The sequence below is a fragment of the Oculina patagonica genome, chromosome 5, assembly GCF_052425735.1.
Source record: "Oculina patagonica isolate OP01 chromosome 5, crgOcupat, whole genome shotgun sequence".
NCBI classification, from domain to species: domain Eukaryota; kingdom Metazoa; phylum Cnidaria; class Anthozoa; order Scleractinia; family Oculinidae; genus Oculina; species Oculina patagonica.
The window spans coordinates 3,241,089-3,266,539 of NC_135762.1; the positions used below are offsets into that span (position 1 = coordinate 3,241,089).

The 25,451-nt window shown below is 40.4% G+C and overlaps 3 protein-coding genes across 3 annotated transcripts; 1 reads left to right on the top strand and 2 right to left on the bottom strand.

Annotated features, from left to right (window-relative positions):
- Positions 1-971: 971 nt before the first annotated feature.
- LOC144653950 (uncharacterized) lies at positions 972-3,998 on the bottom strand. The gene is made up of 3 exons (XM_078514081.1): positions 3,775-3,998; positions 2,365-2,781; positions 972-1,617 (listed from the first exon to the last, which is right to left on the bottom strand). The coding sequence occupies exons 1-3, from the start codon at positions 3,962-3,964 to the stop codon at positions 1,100-1,102; spliced, it is 1,125 nt and encodes a 374-aa protein (XP_078370207.1). The 5' UTR covers positions 3,965-3,998; the 3' UTR covers positions 972-1,099.
- A 1,159-nt stretch (positions 3,999-5,157) lies between these two features.
- LOC144654851 (host cell factor 2-like) lies at positions 5,158-22,660 on the bottom strand. The gene is made up of 18 exons (XM_078515072.1): positions 22,494-22,660; positions 22,205-22,338; positions 18,369-18,547; positions 17,556-17,761; positions 17,365-17,449; positions 16,811-16,917; positions 16,252-16,334; positions 15,898-15,960; positions 15,429-15,462; positions 15,164-15,247; positions 12,507-14,659; positions 11,749-11,883; positions 11,159-11,309; positions 10,179-10,216; positions 8,872-9,167; positions 8,580-8,614; positions 8,410-8,476; positions 5,158-7,597 (listed from the first exon to the last, which is right to left on the bottom strand). The coding sequence occupies exons 1-18, from the start codon at positions 22,648-22,650 to the stop codon at positions 7,468-7,470; spliced, it is 4,137 nt and encodes a 1,378-aa protein (XP_078371198.1). The 5' UTR covers positions 22,651-22,660; the 3' UTR covers positions 5,158-7,467.
- Positions 22,661-22,792: 132 nt separating this feature from the next.
- On the top strand, positions 22,793-24,878 carry LOC144654800 (cell division cycle protein 123 homolog). Its single transcript, XM_078515024.1, has one exon. The coding sequence runs from the start codon at positions 22,991-22,993 to the stop codon at positions 24,002-24,004; it is 1,014 nt and encodes a 337-aa protein (XP_078371150.1). The 5' UTR covers positions 22,793-22,990; the 3' UTR covers positions 24,005-24,878.
- Positions 24,879-25,451: the final 573 nt, after the last annotated feature.

Consider the following 25,451-nt stretch of genomic DNA (forward strand, 5'->3'; position numbering starts at 1 on the left):
TCGCCGGTTTCTTGTACTAGCTTGAGGATAGAATAGTTCAGGATAGAACTCAGCTTGAGGATAGAACTCAGTTCAATTTTTCTAACGTTGACGCTGACTTTGCTAAGCATAAAGAGACACATTTTTATGCCATACTCGCGATGCCAAAAGTAAACAATCTTGAGATGCCAGTGCAAATACCTCGTAGCCTAATGATCTCGCGTCGACAGCCAATCAGCGTGCGAGAATCCTCAGAGCTATGCGATGAAATCCCAACCCATCCCTGTGACAATGCATTCTTCTGTAAGGAATTCGAGTATAAATATATACTGCGTGGAACAACCTCCCGCCATTTTGAATTTCAAAGGTCAAAACAGTTGTCAGCACTTTTCAGCTTTCATACGTAAATGGATCAGTGCTACGTACATTTATCAGTTATCACTACAAAAATGGTATCAACGAATGTCCAATCATTGCTGCACTAGTTCTGGTCATTTTCCTGACGTCACTGGTTACCATAGCAACGACATAACTTGTTAAAAACAGCCTTAATTTTCTCTTTAAGCTTTTTTAATTCAATTACATACACTTACAGTTACTACCACGTACACTCACTTACAATTCCATACATTTACTTTACTTACATAAGTTCTGTATATATCTACATACTCGTTTACATGCTTACACTTACGCTACTCTTACATGGATACAAAAACAAAAACAGAAGGAAAAAACGTTGGAAAAACAAAAGAAAAAAGCAAAGGTGTTTTTAACAAGTTATGTCGTTGCTATGGTAACCAGTGACGTCATGAAAATGACCAAAACTTGTTCAGCAATGATTGGGCATTCGTTTGATACCATCTTTGTAGTGGTAAATGATAAAGGTTACTTGCACTGACCCATCAAAGTATGAGAACTGAAAAGTACTGAAAACTGTTTTGAGCCTCCTTAAGATGAACTTTTCAACTAGATAGAATGAGGAGAACAACAACAACAACAACAAAACAAAAGTTTTTTTTATAAACTTTCTGTTTCTGTTGAAGTGCGAGGAATTCCAAGACAACATTAGCAGTTCCGATTCTTATTTAAATCGTAAATCAAATCAAGAAACGTAAGCTGATTATGTTTCTTCAACTTCTTCAGACATAAGCCTCAAGTAAACTCTTCCGTGCCCCTTATTCTTATTGGCTTTATTGGAAGGTGACAGTCCAGAATTATACGAGCTTCCCCCTTCTGCAGTTCCACCCTCCTTGCCATTGCATTCCAACCAACAACCTCGCACACCACCACCCGAGTACCCTCCCCCTGCGCCGGGCAGTAGCCCCGCAGCACCACCCCCACCAAAACCTCCTCGACCCCTCATTCCATGCCCAAATTTCTCGTATGTTGGTATCGCTTCTCCTCCATTCCCGCCATCAACAAAGCTTTTGCCGCCCCAGTCTTTATAAAGGCCAACTCCATCGCTGTACATGCCTCCTCCTGCTCCTGCAATCACCTTATGATGGCCAGTGGACTCCTCGATGACTGTTTTGCTGTCGTCGCTGATGTCCAGGAGTTTCCCGCCATTACCCTCGCTACCGCTGACACTTGAGGGAGGTTCATCGTTGGCTCTGCCGCCTCCACCATCTGTTTGAGAAGCTAGAAAACATTTACAAGACAATGTAAAAGATCGTCTATAACACCAGTTTAAAAAGATCTATTAATTGTCCCTAGGACGCTTTGAAGCCAGATTGACGGTCAAAAAGGAACTATTTGGAAGTTCGTCTTTTCTGCAGTTTTCCTTATGTCATATAATCTCTCTGTTGCCAGGAGCCCATTATCCTTGCGGACAATTTGCTTTATGAATTAAAGTTACTTACTGCAATTCTTGAAACACACCTATTTTAATTAAAAAATCGGTATAATTTTAATTTTGAATTCTAGGTAACAAACTGTTATATCAGGGGCCAGCGGATCTAGAAAATTTAAAAGGGGGGGGGGGGGGGGAGGCATTTTGACGAGGCAGCAACCTTGCCCCATGCCTGCAACAAACTCTCGAAAAACGGCTGGTGACGTTTTTTAAAACAAATCGAAGGAAAAGGGAGGGGGGGGGGAGGGGTGGCCCCCTCGTCCCCTCGCCCGGCCCCTCTACATCCGCCCATGTTGATGTATATCGATGTTGAACTTAAGATAACTTTGTCAACAGTTTTATAAAATTCAAACAATAGCTATCCAAGAATAAAAGTTTTACGAACAGTTGTCAACCTAGAATTCAAATTGTTGTACTTCATTTTGCGTGAAAGGACTTATTCTTGAACTTAACAAAGTCTTAGGACTAAGACAGAATTTCTTCATCACATACACAATCAAACAAACTGTGCATATTACACAAGCATGCACACTTACTTGCTCTTGGTATTCCACCCCCTCCCCCACCACCAGCAACAAGAAGCGGCTTTCCATCTTCGTAAACGACAAAAGTTCCACCCCCTCCTCCCCCAGGACGGTGTGGATCGGTAAGATCACGTGACCCTTCCTGGCCGACCAAAATCTTTAGCACTCTGCCTTTGTGTAACAAGAACTTTCCTTTAACAATAGCACCAAGCCCTCCTTGCTTGCGATTGCCTGAACTTCCGACTAGTATCCCATAAGCCCCGGAGGCCCCTCTAGCTTCGATGGACCAGAGACCGGAAACAGGGACAGTCCAGAGCTGAATTCCCGGATGCTTCAGGGAAACCTTGACTTCTTGCTTGAGGACACCTTGGTATTTCAGTAATGAAGGACCATACCGACCCACGGCGCCGTTGTTTGTCAGTACCCGAGCTGTGTATGGCGGGAATATAAAATAATATGATTGCTATCAGTTAGACAATGTAAAATCTTTTTTAATTAAGTTGAGTTTTATTTGAATTTGGGTAGCTAAAGCTGTTTTAGAGCAGTTTCCAACTGAGTGTCGTAAAATGAAAACCAACTGAAGTAATTTTTCTAGGCAATCACAAAGGACTCAAACAATGCAATCAAAACTCGAAGCACAAAGCGCGGGAAAAGTGTGTAAGCGCATCGCGATTGGTTTTGGTTTTCCTTATGATTGGTTGAGAAAGTGGCGTGTGTATTTGAACCAAACACCTAACATACTAATGTAAGACCAAAGAAAATGGGAATTACTTTCGACACTCAAGTTAAAATCGCTTTACGAACAACTACAGCATTAATGGGTGTCGATAGCTGTTACGTGCGTGCAACCAAAGGAACACGCGCGGAACACACGGGAAAGAAAGATGATAAAATAAAGAAACCTGTTTTTACAAGTGTGTCATATTTTTTGAATTAAGCTACTTTATATAGCTACTTCAGAAAATGTGAATATATTTATAGGGAACAATTTAACGGAACGTAGTACTTGGCCGGTATAAAAAAAGAGATTATCTCAGATTGTAGTCAGTTTTGAAACACACAAAAGTGGAGAATAATACAAACCTGAAAAAAACCTGATAAAGAACGGTCGACTCCAGATTGGGGGAAAGAATAAAAGCTTATCCTGTTTAAGTAGAATTCTACGAAAGCCGGGAAGGAACTTCAGACTTCAGAGTAAATGTCTGAGGTCTGAAGTCCCTCCCCGGCTAAGTAACTCAAATATGAACTGCATGCAACTTATCGCTTTATAAGACCCACTGTACCAATTTTATTTTGCTACTTTTTGTTCCCAGACCGTCTCTTGTGCTTGATGTTTTAATAACCTTGGGTTTTGTTACTTTCAATGGACTTGCACTATATGTAGGGAAAACAACTATAGCATGTAAACAATCTTGTATTTACCGTCATAATTCGTTTCTCCCTTTGAGTCGTCACTAGAATCGCCAAACGTTTTTAAGACGTTTAAAACGATGACTATTACAGCTACGCAAACAGCTACAACAACAATCAGTCCCACCACTTTCTTTATCAAAGCCTTATTTGCGGCTCTTCTCTGAGCCGCCTCCGCCTCATCGGGAGTAACCGTGACCATGTCCGTTTCACTTAGCGGGTAGTTGACATCTTAGAAAAATTTTTTTCGTCATAATGCATAAACGCGCGTCATAAATGGATTGACTTCTGCTTACTGAAAGTCTGTATGGAGAAAAGTATTTTGCGCAAGGCCAAGTCGCACTCGGGAAACAGGCTTCTGTTGTTTTGTCTTTCCGTATACCCTCTTTTTGTGTGAATGTTTTTAGAAAGCTGTCTGACGCCTTGCTAAAACTGCGTTAACATCGTTGAATTAGCGCGCGCTCAAAATAAATGGCACGAGGAGGGTCTTGATAGAACACTTTGCTCAATTTATCGTACGTCTCGGGTAACTCGTATTTGATTTACTTTACTTTCCATTACTAGATATAATGTTGGTTAACCTGCAAAGCCCGTGAGCGCGTTTTGAATATCTAGCGGCATACTTTTGAAAAATGCACAACATGCAAGTCTTGCTTGCAATCGGGTGGCTTATCCAAGGTTCATACAAAAAATTGCAACCACTTTTCAAGGACAAAACTGAAATTTTCAAGGACCACCTACCAGGAATGCTATTTCACAGATGGTACGTTAATGCACATTCCCAGTCTAAGCTAACAGGTTTTAAAGGTTTTTTAATGCCTAAACGGCATGCAGCATGCGCAGGACAATTAAGAGTTCTATACAAAAGCGCTGATGAATTTGTTTCACTGACATTTGAACTCACGTGCAGTTGGATTACTTCGCTTCTCAATTTCCCTTTATCAGCTGCTTTTACGCCCGGCTTTTTCAGTGTTTGATGCTGCTTTACACAGGAAAAGACCAAAGTCTATGTAAAGCAATTCTCTTTCGACGCCACTACATTCAAAGGTAAAGAAAATTCAAGGATTTTTAAGGACTTACATACAAATTCAAGGACTTTTCAAGGAAAAAATGGGGAATTCAAGGACTTTTCAAGACTGTGCGAACCCTGTTATCACATCTAGCCGAGCGCAACTGCCGTAAATAACGCAATGTACCAGCAAAACATGCAACGGGCGCCGGTTTGGCTTCCAATTGGTTAGAAAAAAAGCTTGCTTTGATTGGTCAGTGTGCAATGTTTTGGAGGAGGAAGGGGGTGGAGGATGGGTGTGTTTGGGCAATAACCTTAATTTCGACAACTTAAGGAAAATCGCTCTATTTAAAAGAAATAAATAGCCAACGACTGAGACGAAAAACTTCTGCAAGCTTCGATCTTTATTTTCGAAGCGCTGGTCTCTGGAGATAGGTTAATGCACGTACACTTTCTACGTAACTTCTTACAAAATCCAAAGAACGGTCAAGATGGCGGCCTTTACACTTCCAGTGTACATACACAAAGTACTATGATACTTCTGTGATCATAAATGTATTCACATTTCACGTAGAGTACAACTACAAACAAAACGTAAAAATTCGCTACCGAGTTAAATAACTACAGTACAATAAATTATAATTACAGCTACAAACGAAATCTGTTAAAAATGGTTTGTTCTGCCGCGATAAAGCAAGAACCCCCAGGTAATGCTATACTATATTTACAGTTCAGTGAAGTTTTCAAAGTGCAAATGATTTTGAGAAGTTTGTTGGCTTGGAATAAGACAGTCGGGGGAACAAGTGCCAGTTGACAGGGACATCACTATTCCGAGAAGTGACTGAGCCCGCGGATTTTCGTCCCAGAAGTTGCTAAGCAACATGACGTATTTGTACACGCGATTGCTTTCGGAGTACTCGTGAGCGCTCACGCTAGTTTTTGATTGGATGAAATAATTCGGAAATACTTCGAGTGTTCAACGAAGATTTGCCAAAACCGGCACTTATTCCCCCGACTGAAAAGCACAAGTGTATTTTGCCGCCTCGGAAAAAAGGAAAATTTAGTGTGAATGATGGGCACTCGCATCTCGGCATCCTTCGTGAGTTCCCTAGGAATCCGGCTAATTTTGCTCAAATTTACGGTATATGGTCAGTACTTCCTTCCCGTTCATGAAATCTGGGATCACAACACAAGGCACGAGTCGTTCTTTCCAGTTTTCTGTTACGAGCCATGACGAAAACAGAAATACAAGGGGTATTTCGAGTCAGCTGAGTACAGCTCTTAGCTTTCTAGTGAGTATGTCCTATATAAATGAAGGATTTACACGATTAAATTAAATCAAAACTGGCTCCAAGGAAAGACACACTAAATTAGGTCCAGCTACAAACCAATGTAATCGTTGAGGTCAAGTTTTCTTTTTGCAAAACGGACAACAGTCACCGAATTTCATCAAAGGAGCTACGTCACGCGAATTTTGCAGATTTATGGTCTAAACTGTTCTGAAATGAGTGATAGGCAACCATTAACCCATGAAAAACATTATCTTTGAACACCTAATGGAAGATACAGCCTTAATTTGTAGATAATCAAACTTCGGCCATAAATATCAATTTTTTTTGATGACACGCGGAAACAACTTCGGAAAGTCAAGCCTTAATTTTTCAATTACAGTCCATTTCCATCCGAGCCATCCGCAGCCAAATGAGATGCTCGTTAACAGTTCCAGTGCTCTAATATAGCAATTCATATTTAGGTTTCCTGCGACACAAATATAAATTTTGGCTGTTCAAAAATCTGTTAAAACCTTGACATAGCTCCTTTAAGTCGTACTCGAAGAACTTGTCCAGCTGCTGGCAAGGGCGGACACATGGTACTCTTAGAACTATGTGGTTAGAGCAGTTTTCAATTGAGAGTCGTAAATCCAAAACCAAAGTAATTACTCTAGGAAATCACAAAGAACACAGACAATCCAGTAAACCAATCAAAACTCGAAGAAAATACATGAAGCCGGCACGAAGCGCGGGAAAACGTGCGCGAGCGCGTCATGATTGGTTTTGGTTTTACTTCTGATTGGCTGAGAAAGTGGCGCGAGGGTTTTAAACCAATCACAAAGCGTAGTGATGCAAAACCAATGCAAACGCAAATTACTTTCGACACTCAAGTGAAAACCGCTCTAAAGATACTTTCTTGTTCCTCAACTAACAAAAGGTTCGAAGCAGAGCCACGAAGCCCGCGAAAACAACAGGTCCCCCCATAATCTGTCATGCCTGTTTATCCGAAGGCTAACAACAGGCAACATAGATAATATACAACTCTCTTTGTACGATAAAATAAAATGATACGTTCTCGATAATAAAACAGACAAAAAGATCACTCCCGGTCACAAAAATAGCAGATGGTAATCCGTCAACATCTTCCTCGCATCTTAAGCATCCTTGTTCCTTTTTTTATTTAATATTTCGTAAACAATGTTTTTTAAGTTCTCTTTGATGCGAAAGTAAGTTTTTACTTCACAAAAATAATTGTAAGCGATTCCGCCGCAAATTAAGAATCTAAATCACCAGTGATAAGATGCGATCAGGCGTAGGTTTCGCCGGGGAATTTAAGTATTGACTGCTTTACTACCGAGAACGTTCACTGTTCATAAGAGTTTCTAAATAAAATAAGTGTATTTTTGTTTGTATAAGCTATTTATATCATGTTTCCTTTGTATCTTTTGCTGTCGTATCTTCTGGTACATCTTTCTCTTTTTCAGCGTCTTTCTCTTTTTTCACTTCTTTTTTCTCCTTTTCCTTCTTGGCTCTTTTGGATGACTCCGCTGAGCGACTAATGAAAAAATAACGAGAATAGTTTTAGTTGTTACAATAGGTATTCCTTTATTTTAATTACGGTCCGTCGAACAGGCAAGCACGCGCGCGCGAAAATATTCTCGCACGAGGAAACGCGACACGCGGGGGTGGTGACCCGTTTCCTCGTGCGAGGCGATCATCACGCGCGCGTGCTTACCTGAAAGCAAACTGCCAACCTCGTACACAGGGCCTCTTTCCTTTTCCTAATGTTGTCGACGACTTCACCGCGGTCAAACGTCTCAGGCAGGTTTTCTTTCCATTTCGCCGTTTTTTGTTAAAATTGAAGTGATTACGAGCAAGGATAGATAAAAATAGTTGCCGAGTGAAAGCATAATCCCATTCCCTCAGGTAAACCAGTGTTTTCACTTTTTAAATGTTTCGCATCCGAACCAAAGGTGCTTTGACAAATGGCGCCGACAAGTCCGCATATCGCTATTTTCAAACACGTAGAACTTTTTTTAGTAAAGCTCCAAAAAACTTAGTAAACCCTTAGGATACCAGTTATGTATCGAACTTTGAACTGTGAAAATTAAAACCTTATCTTTGCAGTACTTTTCTTATTTTTTGCATATTTCTGTCGTTTGACCGCGGTGGAGTCGACGACAAGGGAGGAAAAGGAGAGAGGCCCTGGGTACGAGGTTGGCAAACTACAGGCTAGTCATAAAGTCTGTCGTGAGACGAGTTGAGGTGTAGTACAGTACGCAACATTAAAGGCTAGAAGCATAGCCACAATCAAAGCACAGCTTGGTTTTTGGAGACAAAAGTATTTTGTGTTGATGTTTTCCTCACCTATCTGCCGCTGAACGTTTAGCTGAACTCTTCACAGCAAGCTGCCCATCTTTCAAGTCTCGGACATCTGGTTAGCAAAAATATTAACATTCTTAATTTTACTTCTATCACAAAAATGGATGAAATAGAACATTTAACTTTATGCAAGCAAGGGATTTATTATATCTTACCTTGAAGCCATCTTACTTGTGTTGCTGGGCCGTAACTGAAAGCAGAGAGAGACAAAGAAAAAGGTAAGAAACAGAACAATTTCTTAACTGCCACTGATGGTTGATCAAAATCCCCGTATAAATCTCCTGGCCTTAACCTGCAAGTCGATTTTAGCTCACTGAGTTAAAATAATGGATTGGCACAGAGTGACGAGTAGATATTCTTGATGTAACGCAAAATTCTCTCTGAGCTAACATTAAAATGTGTGAGAATAAGTTAGGAGAATTCATATTTTGAGCTTAAGTTACTAACCCTTTATCGTTCTTGGCAGCAATTCTGAAGATAATAGCAGGTTTGGTTGAGAAGTCAATGTGAGCGCTCTGAAGCGTGGCCGTGCTGACGGTGCAGGTGGGCTGGGCGCCACAGTAAACCCGTACAAAGGCGAGCTGGACTGGGGTAGAGCTTGTAGACGAGGTCAGGCCGGCAACTGGCTTCTCATCTGATTGGTTGGCAGACTGGCTGCGTATGGCCAGGTACACAGAGTACTCACTTACGTTACCTGCCGTGTTTGAAGGTGCTTCCCACGATAGGTGAGCTCCCTCTGCATTCTAGAGCACCGGACAAGAAATGCAAGTGAGATAAAATGGAATTTCTGGCGTTTGAGTGAGCACGAATAAGCTGGAAATTAAATATTTCTGCAGCATTTGGTAGTCATACATGCAGCTTTTCTTTTTGTCAATGCGGGTTGGGATGTTTCGAATTGCGTAGCTCCGTAGGATAGGCTATTTTGAGCTTGAGCCATGGTTCCTACCCAGATTTCCTGCCGTGCTTTTTCCCTCCCGGATTTTTTCTGGCAGGTTTTTTCTGGCCTCCGTCTGACAGTAGCCCTTGTACACTGTCGCTCAGCTCTGTAACTTGTTATGTATTGCTTACTTGGATGTAATAATAGATTGTAGTATAACTTATTGTTATAGTCCCGGTGCTCAGCTGAAACCGCCAAAATAAACCTAATGGTTGTGTACATGTTGTCTACTGCGTGGTAAGGCTGAAATCAGATCAAGTCCGAATTCTTTTATCTCTGTTTTAAAACGAGTTCTAATGTTAAATCTTTCACATGAACGTGAGGTACAGTTAAGAGTTCGTTCCTTGTTTTCGCGGAAACTTAATTTTGCGAAAATGGAACGGGCATATTTCGCGGGACTTAATTTTCGCGATGTGATCAAAAATACGTAAAAGGATCGTGGCGGAACGTTCCGAGCCATTCCTCGGCAAGTGTCATTTGTTTTCCTTCGCGCGCGCGTTCACAGAAATTAATCCCGCGCGATCTCTCGCGCGATTTCAAAGGCGATTTTATTTAAGTAACTATAGATGCAAAGAAAAAACGAGCGACTTGGGGCAAGTCTATATCAAGCCTTGCTTTTTTTTATCATAAACGAATTCCCAAAGCAGCAAAGATGAAAATAATACCCACATGAAAACTGCACGAGGCTGGCAGAGGGTTGAAAATAATTCGCGTAAACGAGACTTGGTGGGGAATTTTGAGCCTTTGACGTTATCATGCGATAAGGCCTCTTTATAGAGCGATTATAAGGGAGTAAAACTTCAGTCAATATACAAACCTTGCTGATTTTAATTGCTGATGGAGCCCCAGGGAAACCTGCCAAAGAAACAAATGTAAATAGTGAGGTGGAAATCTGTCTGAAGTGAAGGATAAAGTGGAAGGGGAGAGGGGGGTCTGAACCTCCCGCCTCTTTTCGTAGCCGTTCTCTCATCTTTGTCCCATATCTATTGCGAAATATAACGAAATTTTGCTCGTTTTCTCCCGATTCCCGCCACCTTGGGAATCCCGCTTTCCGCCACCTTGGGAATCCCGCTTTCCGCCACCTTGGGAATCCCGCTTTCCGCCACCTTGGGAATCCCGCTTTCCGCCACCTTGGGAATCCCGATTCCCGCCACCTTGGGAATCCCGCTTTCCACCACCTTGGGAATCCCGCTTTCCGCCACCTTGGGAATCCCGCTTTCCGCCACCTTGGGAATCCCGCTTTCTGCCACCTTGGGAATCCCGCTTTCCGCCACCTTGGGAATCCCGCTTTCCGCCACCTTGGGAATCCCGCTTTCCGCCACCTTGGGAATCCCGCTTTCCGCCACCTTGGGAATCCCGCTTTCCGCCACCTTGGGAATCCCGCTTTCCGCCACCTTGGGAATCCCGCTTCCCGTCCTTCCTTCTCCCGCTTCCCGCCCCTTTTCTCCTGGGTTCCCAGTCCCCTGTCCCCCTCCACGATAAAGGAGAAGAAAAATAGCTGAACAGACAAATGGAAAATTAAATGCAAGTTGTTACAAACTCAAAACGATTTAAACCTAACGAAGAGTGTACCAAGGCCACTCCCGTCCGAGTCCCCTCATGAGCCGGTAAGACACCAATCTAAACTCAAAGCAAAGACATGCAACAGGTGGAAATCGCGGGAAGAGTGGATTATGTCCATTTGATTGGTTGAAAAAACAGGATCTTCCATGTGATTGGTTAACAAATCACTGAGCAGGGCAAACATACCGTTCCAGTTGATAGTCATTGTTAAACTAATTTAAGACATCAGTGTACCTGGCAAACAAGTCTTGAAAGCTGACACATCACTAAATAGCCCTCTTCCACAAGCATTAATGGCTGCTACACGGAATTTGTAGGCTGTTCCTGGCAAAAGTTCCTGTTTCTTTAAACTCTGTTCTGAGCCACTTTCAACGTCGAGGTTTGCCTAGGGTGTCAAGAAACAAATGTTAATAAACAACTCTTTTTTACAAGAAAACAAAATGTGACTACAATAGTTCACTGACAAAGTTTCCAAAACTTCTTCAAATTCTTCATTTCAAGATAATGTGGTTGTTAGTGATTTATGAAACCATTCTCCTTCCTTCAAGCTATAATCCATGGTTTTAATTAAGAAAGACATTCGCTCAATTTAATGAGTGACAGTTTGTCAGGGGTTTCAAAATGTTTTGAAGTAGGTGTCAGCAACTAAGAGTAGGCGGTTGTGGCAATGCTGAGCTTGTTGCTATGACCAGAGTAAACTGCAACATATAATTAAGTAGCCGGCAGAACTCCAGCAGACTCCAGCTTGTTTTGAAAACCCTGGTTTCTATTAACCAAATCCCCCTAATGAATCATTTTCATCACAAATTCATCTCTTCACTTACTTCGTTAGTGTTGTTATCACTGGATAAATAGTAATGTGTCACCATCATGGAGATGCCTTTGACAATTCCCACATCATACCACTGATTTGAAGGCTGAAATTTTCTTGTATTGGTAGGTTTAGCTAGCTTTGGTACCTGGGAATAAAAAGTTAACACTTTTATTCCAAAATACCTTCACTATATAATGTTCTGAGTCCTTATGCGTTCATGGCATGACAAGGGCGGATGATGATAAACCTTATTAAAGGAAATTAACGCTTGCGTTAATTAAGGTATCTGAAATTTACGCGACTTAGATTAATGCGAAACAAGGTTAATACTTCCCAATAAAGGAAATTAACGCAAATAATGGGGAAACATTTTTAAAATGAAGGAAATTAATGTCACATACACAAATAAAAAAAAACTTGTTGAGACAACGGAAACAAGTTTATTTCAACACTAGGCGTATAATCCGAGACAGAAACAACGTTTGTGATACTTTACCCAAACATAATTATGGGTTATACGAAGGAATTGCCTTGGTGAATTTTCACCCTGATGAAATAATGCTTTTTCCTAGGAGATTATTAAGTCTGTACTGTATCGAGAATTGAGGGCCAAAATAATGGAAATTAAGGACGGTGAAATTAACGCTCCACTTAATTAATGGCGCGGAAATAAAATTTAACAAAAATAAACGCGGCATGGAGCGTTAATTTCCTATAATAAGGTAACACTTAAAAACAACAGCAAACTTGTCTTTTCATTGAAGTTACCTTTGTTATTGAGGTAGGCGTCGCTGATCGATTAGTCGTCACACCAACTCCGCCGTTCACAGTGCGGGCTACAGTAGAGGTAACCGGCGATGGGCTGGGGTTGGCTGTCACAGGAGAAGCCATTGTCATCTTTGCAGAAGAGACCCCTGCCACTGTCGCAGCAGGCCTTGTTGTAGTTATCAGCGGAGATACAACAGCTACAGGGGTACTGTTGGACACCGATGAAGACACTAGTGGGGCTGTCACCGCTGAAACAACAGGTGTCCCTGTCACTGTGGTTCCTTTGACGACACCTGCAGTTGTAACTTTTGGAACAGTTGATCTTGACAGCTGCATTGATGACGGTGTGGTTGATTCAGCAGCAGTTACTCTGGCCACACTGATGACAGACTGAACTGGGGTTGGAGCTGAAAGTGTTGATGTTACAGCACTGGTTGTTGGTTTAATGAAGGAAGAGCTATCTACTGCTGTTGTCTTAACAGCCTGGGTGCTTGATGTGGCGACGGTGGCGGTTACACGTGTGGTGACAGCACTTCTGGATGTTAATGCCTGTGGCACCTGAGCTTTGATTGGGGAAGCTACAGAAGGGCTTGTTTTTGGTGCTGAAACCGCTGTGGTAGTCACTGTTGTCAAAGCAGTAGTAGCCGCTGCCACAGTTGTTTTAGCAGCAAGAGTGGTTACTGGGGCGTTCTGTTTGCTGAGTGAAGAAGTAGCAACTGACAGACTTTGTGTGGAGGCAGCCGTTGCTGGGATTTTCTGTTCTTGACTCTGTGGAACCTGAGCAGGGGTAGGTCCAGAGGTGGAAGACACCACAGGTGATGAAGTCGTCTTGCTGACTGGGGTACTCTGTCTGGCCACAGCTGCTGACGATGGTGTACCAGAAGTGGCAGTCACCACTGGTTTGGCAGTTGACACTAATGTGGTTGTGGTAACGGTAGGCTTGTTACTTACAGGCGTGCCTTGAGTAGACAGTGCTGTGATCTTCTGTGAGGGTGATGCTGAAGATGACGACACTGGCTGTGCTGTGTTTGCTGCCTTCACAGGTGAAGCTCCAGATAACTGTACAACTGCAGGTGTTCCTAGAGGAGTTCCCTGTTGCACCTGGAGTCCTGTGGACACCTGCTGAGTCTTGACGTTTTGCAAGGTGAGCTGCACAGGAATACCACCCGGACCTACAGCTGTCAGCTGGCCCTGAGGACCAACCTTAAGCTGTGTTCCTGGGGGTAGGTTAGCAGGAACAGTCACCGGGAGCTGCTGCCTGATCACTGCAGCCTGCCCAGTGCTTCCTGCCATGGCAGTAAACGTCAAGCCAGTGGTACCAGGCATCTGTATGGATGAAGTGACAGGAATCTTAAGCACAGCTGTGCCTTGTACAGTCCCTGCCCCTCCGCTCTGCACTGGCAATCTAAGCACTGTTCCAGCTGTTGCTGCTCCAGTTGTGACAGTACCACCAATTGGTGCAGCCATGCGGACAATGGTCGCACCCTGGAGCTGCGTGGCTCCAACTTGAGTTGTGACCAAAGTAACCGGTGCAGTTCCTTGAATTCCTGCTCCTTGAAGACGCATAACTGGAATACCCTGAGCGTTGGTAATCATGGTGGCTTGGACTCCAGGAGGAAGTTGCACCGGTGCTCTTAACAATGCCAGTCCCTGATTGGTTAATGTGGCAGCGGAAGATGCCTGACCTTGATTGACAACCTGGCCTTGAACAGGTGCTTTAGCAGCTGACACTGCTGTAGTGGCTGCTGCCGCAGACTGTGCTGTAGAAGAACCAGTTGATATATTGACAGGGGCTTTCATCACACCAGGCACAGGACTAGCAGCTGGACTCTGCTTCTGCACAACAGTCACAGGTTTCCCAGCTGGTGTACCTGATGGTACTTGTGGCTTAGGAGACTGTGAAGGTGATTGCATGAGAACTTTCTGCACTCCTACTTGATTAGATGGAGTTGGTGTAACAGAAGGCGATGAAACCACCTTTTGATTTGGGGGAGATGCCTTTACAGTTCCCTTTGGAGGAGTAGCTCCAGATACTGGGCTCTTCATCATCACGGCATTTCCTGATCCACTTGGTGTGAAAGGCTGTTTGACTGGTGTGACTGGTGGTGTGGGAGGAAGCTCATATTTCTGTAACTGCAGCAGATAAGCGTCAGCTGTTAAGAAAATAGACATACAGTAACCAAGTGTTAGCTTGCAAGGTTGTACTAATAATTGCAGGGTGCCCGAATGCTCTTATGTAAGAAATCTTGGGTGCCCAGCTCAAATTGTACAAGTCGCCCAAAGAGAAAAGTAGGTCACCTGTGGCACCCGGGCTCTGCTAGAGCACAGCTCTGGCTTGCCATGCTGTTGAGGCCCGAGGAAGCTAAAAGTGCTTGCATTGACTGATTACATCCAGAAACATTTTTTTCTGGAAAAGATAGCTGTTAAATTGTTGGATATACGGTAGGTCTAAACTGAAAATCTGTTTGAAACAAATGACAAAAGCATCCAGAAGGTAATACAATTGGACAGAAGTACATGTATCAGTCATTTTTTGATATCATAGAGTACCACTCTGAGCATTATCATATGTCACATCAAAATTAATGAAATTCCAGGAGAAAAAAATGTGTTACAATGATCCAGTTCATAATAAACTAATGTACTAGAGGTCTTACCAGTTGGCACAGATCCCCAGCACACTTCCAGAGTTGTGGTACTAGCTCGAACCAACTGTACCCTTGTGGGAGCAGGAGGTTTTTCTGCAATTACAAAGAAAGACAATCAAGGATAAAAATTGTAGATCAAAAACGTATTAATTTGTTACAGATTTATTTTACAAGCTCTAAATAGTGACCTTATACAAAAGTTAACTTTAAAGATCAAACAACAATTAAAGAACAAATCAAAACAAAATAACAAAATAACAGAAGGGCTACACACCTGTTTCAAGATACCACAAGTCTTTGCAGCACACCTTTCATACAGAAGAAAAAAAAAACACTTACTTAATGTAATAATGAGCCTACCTCTAGGGTTCTAGACAAGAAACATTACACAACAATTTATGAACAGCCCCCTCAAATGGGGGCTTATTAGAGCTTTCACAGCAAAAAGCCCAAATTTTACCAGCCACTTTTAACACAGTGACCCTGCTAACACACTTCTATCCTAGCTGGGGAAAGTTATGAAGGTTGAGCTACCAGTTCCAGGGTAAAGCAAATTCATATTTCATGATGCTTTGGAAGGCTTATTGTCCTGCTGATTCAGAATGTATTGGCATGATGTGCCACTATGCTTGGAGACAAATTTTCATAAAGCATGAAAACAGAATTTGCCATAATTTTATTGTGACACTATATGTATGTTCTTTTAGGAACAGATTTGTACTGCTTTGTTTAGCTTTACAAACCTGATTATTCCAGGCTTTTCTGTATCCATCTCTGCCACTCCACATGTACAACCTTGTATTGACCTGATCAAAATAAACAGATAAGAGAATTTCAATTCATTCCATGCTCAGGGATGTCGACTTGTGAAAAAATTGTGCCAACAAAAGGCAAGTCTCCTTACAAGTAACATCAAGGCCTCACTGTAACAGCTGTTACACATTCTGACCCTAAATGACAGCCATGGTAACCATAATAAATTGAATCTCCGCAATTGACATTTTCTGAACATAATTTTACTGACATTTATAACTGTTTATAACTGTTAATAAAATGAAAAGCATATGTTTACAAACAAAATTTAATTCAACACTCACAGCTACACTGCAGTGTCCTGCCCGTGCTCTTGGAATGGAGTCATCATACTGATCCATTACAACATTCTCCCAAGCCATGGTTTCTGTAAAGAGACACATGACACATCTATATATTACAATTTGTTTTTCACTTAGATAACTACATGTAGTGCATCCCATGAATTGAAACTCAAGTTAAAAAAAATACATTTAATAGACAGTTCACATAAATGGACATTTTTATCCTTTCACAAGTGGGAAACAGGTACATTGTACATGTACAGGTAATTGAATCAAACTGTGTACAGTCAACAGTTTAACAGACACCTCTATAAGACGGACACTTGGTATTGGTGCCGTACCTGCCGTTTTTCAGTCATTTTACTGTAACTAAACTCCCTTTATGACGGACACCTCTCTAAGACGGACAGATGTAGCCGGTCTCGACGGTGTCTGTTTTAGAGAGAGTTGACTGTAATACCAGCTGGTACTTGTACAACCCCACTGATAGAGATTTCATATCAAACAATAACAATATGAGAAAAAAAAGATGATCATTGTAGTGAGGCTTATGACAAACCTAAATTTAAGCATGCCAGAGAGTTAGTGCACTTCCACTCTTTCTCGTCTTGTCGTCCTTTCACTTCATCCATTACAAGTGGAACCCATCCTCCAAACACAAACATTCTAAAAAACAAAGACAAAGTTTTGTTTAGAGTTGTTCAAAAAGACTTACGTACTACAACACTAACTGAGGCAAATTCTTTTCTTTTTTGGAGATTAATTAATAAAATAAACAAATCACAATATTTAGAGAGGAAGCCACATCAGCTCTAGCTGGTTTTCATGCGGGTTCTCTATCCAGGTCGGATTGGAATTTGAATATGTTGATTTTTAGGAGGGAGGAAAACCGGAGAAAAACACTGGAAGCAAGGATGAGAACCAACAACAAACTCAACCCACAAATGACGCCAGGTCCGGGAATTGAACCCAGGCCACATTGGTAGGAGGTAAGTGCTCTAACCAATGCGCCATCCCTGATTAAAAACTTAGTCTATCCTTAAAAGAAGGTAACGTCCCACTGGATGAATGCCATAATGTGGAAAAGTGTAGAACTTTATTTTTTAAACCAACCTCTTGCCAATGGTGGTGGCAGAGTGTAGACTTCTTGGAAGAGGAATCATATTATGGATGGCTGGTTTAGACCATGTCATTGTGTCTGGGAGAATCAAGCAAAAAGCAAAATGAATTAAAAATGACTGTCACTAAGAAATCAGAAAAGAAACGGTTAATTTGCATTCATTTCTAGACCACATTTCACGTACCGATGTCTAATTGATGAAGGTCACCCAGGCGACAGCCACTCATTCCACCATAAACAATAAGTCTAGGTCTCTTATTGTCTGAGTCAGATGTAGCGACACACGTGTGGGACTCGCGAGGAGATGGTGTTATGCCAAATGTTGACGGCATCTCCCATTGTAAATTATTACTGTTCCGTATATCAATGACATAAAGATCATTTAAATATCTGTGGAGGGAATATATGAAAGTTAAAACAATGAACTGTCTGTAGATGAAAGTTCTTAACCAGAAGTACCTGCCAAGGAAACAAGGAAAAAAGAAAAATACTGTCAACAGCAACAAAAAAATGGGGATTGTTGTTGCTGCGATGACTACCAAATTATCAAAACTACTAGTAAGAATCTCTGCACCTGTGCCACAAGTTGAAAATTAACATGAAAAGCATCAAAAGTATCAGTAGGATTTGAACTTTTGAAATTCTGGTGCAGGTATTGTAGTTTACATTTGTTTTTGGATATGATATTGTTATCTGAAACAAAATACAATAAAAATAAAAATCACACTGGTTTGAAAGACTTCTAACAACAACAAAATGAAAATTCTACCACTGGGGAGATGCAAAGCTACTGCACAGTTTAAAAAACTTGTGTCACTTTTTCAAACAGAAGTAAAACAAAAACCAACCACGTCTGGCTTACACATGTTTTCCCATGCTTTATGCTGGCTGCATGTATTTGCTTGGAGTTTTGTTTGGCCAGAGTGATTACTTCGGTTTTGGTTTTATGACACTCATTTGAAAATTGTTCTAATTACACAAGGATTGTAAACTGTACCTGGGAATGTTATTCTTTGGATCATCACTGTCATTGGCCAGACCAGCAAACAGATAAGCTCTGTGACCAACAGCAGTAAAACTATGTCCAAGGCGAGGACAGGGGTACACTCCTGGAGACTTCGGGGACTTTGGTTTCAGCTTTTTCCATTCCCATCTACTGGCTTGCAGCTCATACATCTGACAACAAAGGAACAATCTTTATCATATGAAGCACAAGTTTATGAATAAATCATATTATATGAACTGCTAATAATAAGTGAACAGTTCAGAAATGATCCTCTCAGCTCTGTTTGCAAATACAGTGGAACCCCGCTTTACGGACACCCGCTTAATACGGACACCCCGGTATTACGGACAATTTCGTTGGTCCCGACGAAAACTTCATACATTTTCTCTTAAATTAACCCGCTTAATACGGACACTCGTTAATACGGACAACGGACACTTTTCCGTGTCCCGAGTGACAAACTGTTATACATTGTCAACCCCGTTTTACGGACACTGTTTATCAGTGCACTGTCGATTTTCATTGTCGCGATTATTTGCTAACTTCACCCTGGTCAAATGATGTCAGAATTGGATGAGTTAAGACGATTTTATTACAAAGAGTAGCTAAATAGCGTGACTTCCAAAAGTTTTGTCTAATCGCCCATATCTTCAGTCCGCCTGGTTGTGTGGCAAGCTAAAAGCTTCCGACTTTTTCAAATGCGTTTGTTGAGTTTAAGATAAATTACGGTCAGATTTCCAGTGACAAAGGAAAATTTAAAGAAAACTTTCTGTTGCTGTCGAAATGCGTTTTGTTTCTTGCAGATATAACTATAGTAAAGCTGCGACATTTTCAAATAATTCCACCGTTGAGTTTATTTAAGTTAAGTTCGAGTGTCTGACTAGATCGTAAGTTGTTCGTAAAAAAACTATTTATTATAATCAGAGAGATCACAGTTTGCACTTGTTACAGTGACAGTACAATTAAACAACGTTTAGTTGCCGTCTTTGTGTGGATAAAACATGTATCCGTGACTTTTTCGGAGAACCCGCTTAATACGGACACCCCGTTAATACAGACAATTTGGCTTGTCCCTTTGGTGTCCGTATTAACGGGGTTCCACTGTATTGATATTTGTAGCGCAGCAAGAACTATTGATTGGGGCGCACTGAAATGTCATGGCTTTGATGCACTTCAATGTAATATTTTTCAAACATATTTTTAATTAGGGTATTGGTCAGACTTTGAAAATCAAAACAGGTATGTTTTTATAATTTGTTGACAAACATTGTGGAAAAGTAGATAGCGAATCAATCACTTTATGAGCACCAGAGCACAAGTGGTAGCCAGCTTCTAATGCAAGCACTGAATAGTGACCAAATGAATATTATTTATTTACCAGAAATTAAAGTAAAAAAATCTTAAGACAGAAACAGTTGGTTTTAAATTTGAAAAAAAAAAATGTTTCAAATGACTTGCATCCTGGCAACATCATCGGAAACATGGTTTTTAAAATTTAAAACCATGTGTTTCTATTTTAAGAGTATTTCGCTTGTTTTCTGTTACTTCATAAATTTAAAAACAAAAGCAATAAAAAGTCACAAAATTAAGCTTCCAGATGACTCTTCAAGATTTGATTATGAAAGGAGCTAAAGGATAAGGTTTCAATATGCTTTTTTGTAAAGGAGAGATTCATGTAATTTTCAATGATACATGTATACCATTTACATGTAACATGTGTTAAAATAATCAAGATATTGCTTGAATCCTTTTACCTAGGTGATAAAGTGATAACAAAACCATCTGTTTTGCATGGCAATTGTGCTGATTTGCTAACTACTCATTTAAATTTTGTTATTTTGAAAACATCTCTTCCCACAAAGAGAGTAAATAATTAATTTTCACCAATGAAAAGGAACACAAGATGCAATGACTTCCTGATTAATACATATTTCACTTTCAAATTACACTCGGAACGCACTTAAGACCGCCTCAATATCTCAACATTTTTTTACACCATTTGTCATAATAACTCTAGCTTTAATTTTCACAATGTTCTGACAGATTCCAGTATGAACTATTACTGACTGTATTGGCTTAAGTCTGGCTAATAAATTTCTCATTTAAATATAATGATAAAAATTAGCACAGCTGAACTAAAAACCCTAAGGATAAAAGGCATTTTGAAATACTGTCTATTGAAAACAGTATTGTAAGATACTGATGTAAAACAGATTAAAAACTGGACTAAAACTATAGTCAAACTTGAAAGTTATTCAAATCTTGATTTTCTAAAATCTTCAATTATTTGAGCTTTTTTTACTTCTGAACTGTAGTTCCTTTATATTCATATTCTGGATTATTTCCAGATTCTCAATCGTCCAGGCTATTTTTGCAACTCCTAGCAAGTTTTGATTTTCAAGGTTTGTCTGTACAAGAATTACTGTTTCATGTCCTCAAAATCATGTTTCTGACAGACAGTTGTGTAAGATGCAGAATTATGTGTTTTAGGGAAAACCCGTGAGAGATTATACACCAACTTTTTTTTCACATCAATTTAGGCACTGAAAGTATTTACGTTATGCTTGTCTAAACAAGATTTACAAAAGGGGATTTAAACTGAGCCTGACAAAATTGGATTTTATTGTAAAAAAAATTACCAAATAAAAATAATTCATAAACTTAATGCCATTTGTCTACTGGACAGACTAATGAGGTTTTTGAAAAATATATTTTTTTATGGTCTGCCAAACTGGCAAAAGAGTTTTCAAGTTACAAACTGTAATTAAAAAAAATATTGTTATAACCTACACAAACTTTCAGAAAAATCATCCAAAATTTCATTAAACAATTGGATACACAGAGTACATATATTGACAAAGCTGGAAAAATTAAGGCAATTTTTTAACATCAGCAGAAATAAACAGCTGCTTTTAGAGAGCTATTTTTACCCTGAGTGACACAAGAAAAAGGGCAGACTCAATGCCCTGTATAACAGATTGATTTACTCACCTATATTGTTACAAGTTGTAATTTGAAACGATATCAGTAAGTGAGATCTTCAAAAATTAATTTTCCATATTCTAAAGATCAACTTTCAAAATATTTGGCTGCTAAAATGGGGCGAAAAAAAAAAAAAGACAGTAGAGTCTGGTCTTTCTCATTACACACAAACAAAAATCGAAGTTAATTGAAAATACTAGTTTTCTTTTTAGAAATCTGAGAAGCTTATATGGTTCACTGATTTAAGTGGAGTAAAAGGTATATTTTGAGAGAAAAACAGATCAATACCCGGTACGCAAGACGAATTGGAAAAACTTAATTCAATATAATATTGATTTTAAAACTCGTATCAGCAGGTATTCTGACAGACGATTTTTACGCTCGATTAAAGAAAAAATCCTGAATTCCAAGTTGTTTTCTTGCGTTTACAAAAAAGAAATTTCCGTTAACTGCTCGATTTAACGAAGTGTAAACAGACAGACATTGCGCACGCAATCTCAGGTTTAAAATTGACATTGATGCAAGCTTTATATATCCAACTCTAGCTTTTGTAAAAGCCCATATCACGGTTTAAGGTTCCAATCTAACGTACTTTAGGCTTGACTTAATGGATCACTTATCAATCACAAAGAGAGACACCTAAAACCTAATTATCTGCGGACAACTGTAAAAAGATTTTTTTTTGCGAAAAAAACATGTACAAGTAAGCGCTCACGCATGTTACAACCGTCCACACACTAGAAACAAAGAACGGGCATAAATAAATAAGTGAAGCGAGTAAACGAGACAAAAGTGTTTGAAAAGATTCAAATAAATGATAAAAAGACACATAAGAATGTGTTTACCTCATTAGAATATCTTCCGTACTCCACCATTCCACCGAATATAATTAGTCGTGTTCCTTCGGCGAGAAAGCCGTACGCAGCGCAGCCTGGAGGAATATCTCCTCGAACGGCCGGAACAAACCATTGATTTGTCGCTAAAAATGAAAATAACGATATTATAAGAAAGATAAAGCAAACGATTGCTTCCGCAAAGGCGCTAGGCCTTGAAAACCGCATCACAAAAATCTGGCGCGAAGACGAAGCTCATAGAGGCCGCCATGTTTTCGTGCCCGTACGCGGTGTGTGTTACCTGTGTTATAGACGTGTAACTCATCCACAATTCCCTCATTTCCACCACCAAAGACGACCATTAATTCCCTTATTGCAACAGCACGATGTCCATGTCTTGGCCGCGGCACTGGGCCGGTAGAATTTGTCACACGCTTCCATTTCATGGTCGCCGCCATGTTGTTGTTATACGGGCCATCACGATAAGACAATGAATTTACCCATAAGCTATTGCGTTGTTTGCTTTGCGCTTTGCGCGCCGACATAAATCGAATCAATCGCGTTTCGGAAGAGAATCGGAAAAGTCAATAATCATTCGAGTGGGTGTATGATGTAAGATTTCTGCTTATTTCCCCGGCCCGATGCTTGCACAACGTGCTAAATATTTGTTGCAATCGAAGTGCTTTATATAACACGGGAAACGAGATTTTTCTTTGCTGAAGACTGAGAGAAGGAAGCGAAAGGAAAAAAAAGTTAAAAGTTCCTTCCGTTTTGAGCGTTTTAGCTCTGAACGCGAAAATGAAACGAGAACACGTGTTGAATTGTAACTTTTCTGTGTGGTATCCAAAGTTCAAGAATATTACTATCAGAAGCCGGGTAATTCCACTTTCGAAGGAGTTTGTTGATTATCTGAAGGCTGATAATGTTGTCTTGCCAGGCCAGCCTGTTGTCACACGAGATTCAGACGAAGAAATCGAAAGCGACTCTGAAGAATGGCAGGCTTTGGACGAGGACCCAAGCGAACAAACGATCGAAGCTCCTGAATTCAATGAAATTGATTCTGGAATCAAAGAAGCTATAATCGAGTTAGACGGTGCTGTCTTTCCTAAGCTAAACTGGAGTTCACCGTTGGACGCCTCTTGGATTTCTTGTGACGGAACACTAAAATGCAAGTGCCCAAACGACATTTATCTTCTTCTCAAGAGTTCTGACAACATCTCCAGAACACTCTTTGACACTTTCAAGCACTGTGAAGACGGGGAGGGAGAATTAGAGGACGGTTTTGAGCTTATACTTCGCAAATGGAAGGATATAAATCCAGGAATGGAATTCCGGTGTTTTGTGAAAGATAACAAACTGATTGCAATCTCTCAGAGAGACATTGCAAGCTGCTACGAGTTCATTGAACAAAACGAAGAAGACATTTGTAGCGATATTGCAAAATTTTTCAAAAACAAAGTAGCTTATAAATTTCCTGACAGTTCATATACATTTGACGTTTACAGGTATTCAGCTCAGAGAGTTTTACTTATTGACTTTAGTCCATTTGGGCCTCAAACAGACCCCCTACTATTTACATGGGACGAACTCAGTGACCCCTCCCTGTCGATCAGTGATAATGATGATGAGTTTAAAGGCATGTTCAAGTATGTAACATGTGCAGGAGGGGTGCAGCCTAATCCTTCTCATTTCAGCAGAATGCCAACTGACATTGTTGATTTAGCCTGTGGTAATGACGTCAACAAGTTGGTTGATCTTCTGAATGTGAGAAATTTGATTAGGCAACCAGGTGATGAATCAGATGAGGACTAATACCAGCAAGTGGAGAAATTATAGAAAAAGTAATGACCGTAAAATGTGTTTCCTACTTTTGGTTGGTCAGTCGGATTTAAAAGAAATCCTTACACAAAATCAGGGGCAATCTACTGGGACGATCGAACGATAGTAAATGGAGGGGAAAAGGGGACAGCCTTGTGTACATTAAATTATCACAGAAACCCATAAGGGTTGAAACGTGTAACTCCCTATGATTCGCATTGTCCAAAGCGTTTGCACATTCATTTACACTAAGTACCATATTTGGAAAATTACGAGAACCATTTAAGCAATCAAAATTACTATATTTGGATTAAATTCACAGCGCGCGCGAGCTCACGCTCGATGGTGTAATCTTGTTTTTGAACAAGCTTGGTTGAATAAAGTTAAATTTGGTTAAATTCTCCTGTTTCATCTTCTTGAAGTAGTCTGGAGAACTTCGCTACCTGTTTCTTAGGTTTCTGTAAGAAATTTATGGCGTTTAGGTGGAAATTCAAGCAACTTACCGCAAAACCAAATTATGTTGCATGTGTCATTTCATGTATAAAGCATTCATGTTCAAATTCTTTGTGTTTCCAAATATGGTACTTAGCAAGATGAATATTCAAACGCTGTGCGCGCGCGTTACACGTTTCAACCCTTGTGGGTTTCTGATTATCAAGCAATGGCCAAGTATTTGAACTTGCAAACTACCAAGAACAAATCCAAATAGCGGTGGAATGAAGTACACATGAATGTATTTGAACCAGAAACCTCTAGATTTTAAGTCCAGAGCACAAAACCACTCAGCTATGCTGCCTCTTCTTAGTAACAATTTATTACTTGTCTTAGTAATTATTAAGTGCCAAATAAAAAATTTTAATAAATGCAAGACTGTACTAACATTGTTTCTTTTATCAAAACTACTTCTTTGTTGGGTCTGAAATTCTCTTTCAAGCTAATGAAGGACAATTTCTTGGTTAAGTTAGTTTTCATTTTGCACCATTAGCCCAGGCTTGGGCGTTATTGCGTAATTTGCGTGATTCCTAATTGTCTAAAAAACTAATGATACAAAAAGGAAGACCAAACTTAAAACTTAAGCAGAGAGTGCAGTAGGGGATCCAGATCCTCAGCTAAGTGGGGGCCCATCCAGGGAGGGCCCACCCTCAAAAATAATTTTTCTCGGCCTTTCGGGCCTCTATTTGGCCAAAAAAGATGGGGGCCCAGGCACCCCACGCGGGCCCCTCCGCCAGATCTACCACTGGTGTGTCAATGCCTTATTAGAATTTGATTTATTTAATGTGGGTGATTGTTTCTTTTTATCACAATATCCTCCAGCCACTCATACTCACTCCCTCCCCCTCACTATCACTTTTTGCTGTTGCATTTCCACTCTCTTTCAATGTTCACGACATATAATAAAATGAACGTAATGTAGATTTTGCTGGTCTTAGATCTAAATAAA

Bases quoted from the DNA above. Each gene is read 5' to 3' on its own strand.
- LOC144653950 (XM_078514081.1), bottom strand. From the start codon at position 3,964: ATGGTCACGGTTACTCCCGATGAGGCGGAGGCGGCTCAGAGAAGAGCC. The intron at 2,782-3,774 runs GTAAATACAAGA...CGCCATACACAG, and splicing joins GGGAGAAACGAATTATGACG to CTCGGGTACTGACAAACAAC. The intron at 1,618-2,364 runs GTAAGTGTGCAT...AATGTTTTCTAG, and splicing joins GGGTGGAATACCAAGAGCAA to CTTCTCAAACAGATGGTGGA.
- LOC144654851 (XM_078515072.1), bottom strand. From the start codon at position 22,650: ATGGCGGCGACCATGAAATGGAAGCGTGTGACAAATTCTACCGGCCCA. The intron at 17,450-17,555 runs GTACGTGAAATG...TGATTCTCCCAG, and splicing joins CCTTCATCAATTAGACATCG to ACACAATGACATGGTCTAAA. The intron at 16,918-17,364 runs GTTGGTTTAAAA...TTTGTTTTTTAG, and splicing joins GCCACCACCATTGGCAAGAG to AATGTTTGTGTTTGGAGGAT.
- LOC144654800 (XM_078515024.1), top strand. From the start codon at position 22,991: ATGAAACGAGAACACGTGTTGAATTGTAACTTTTCTGTGTGGTATCCA.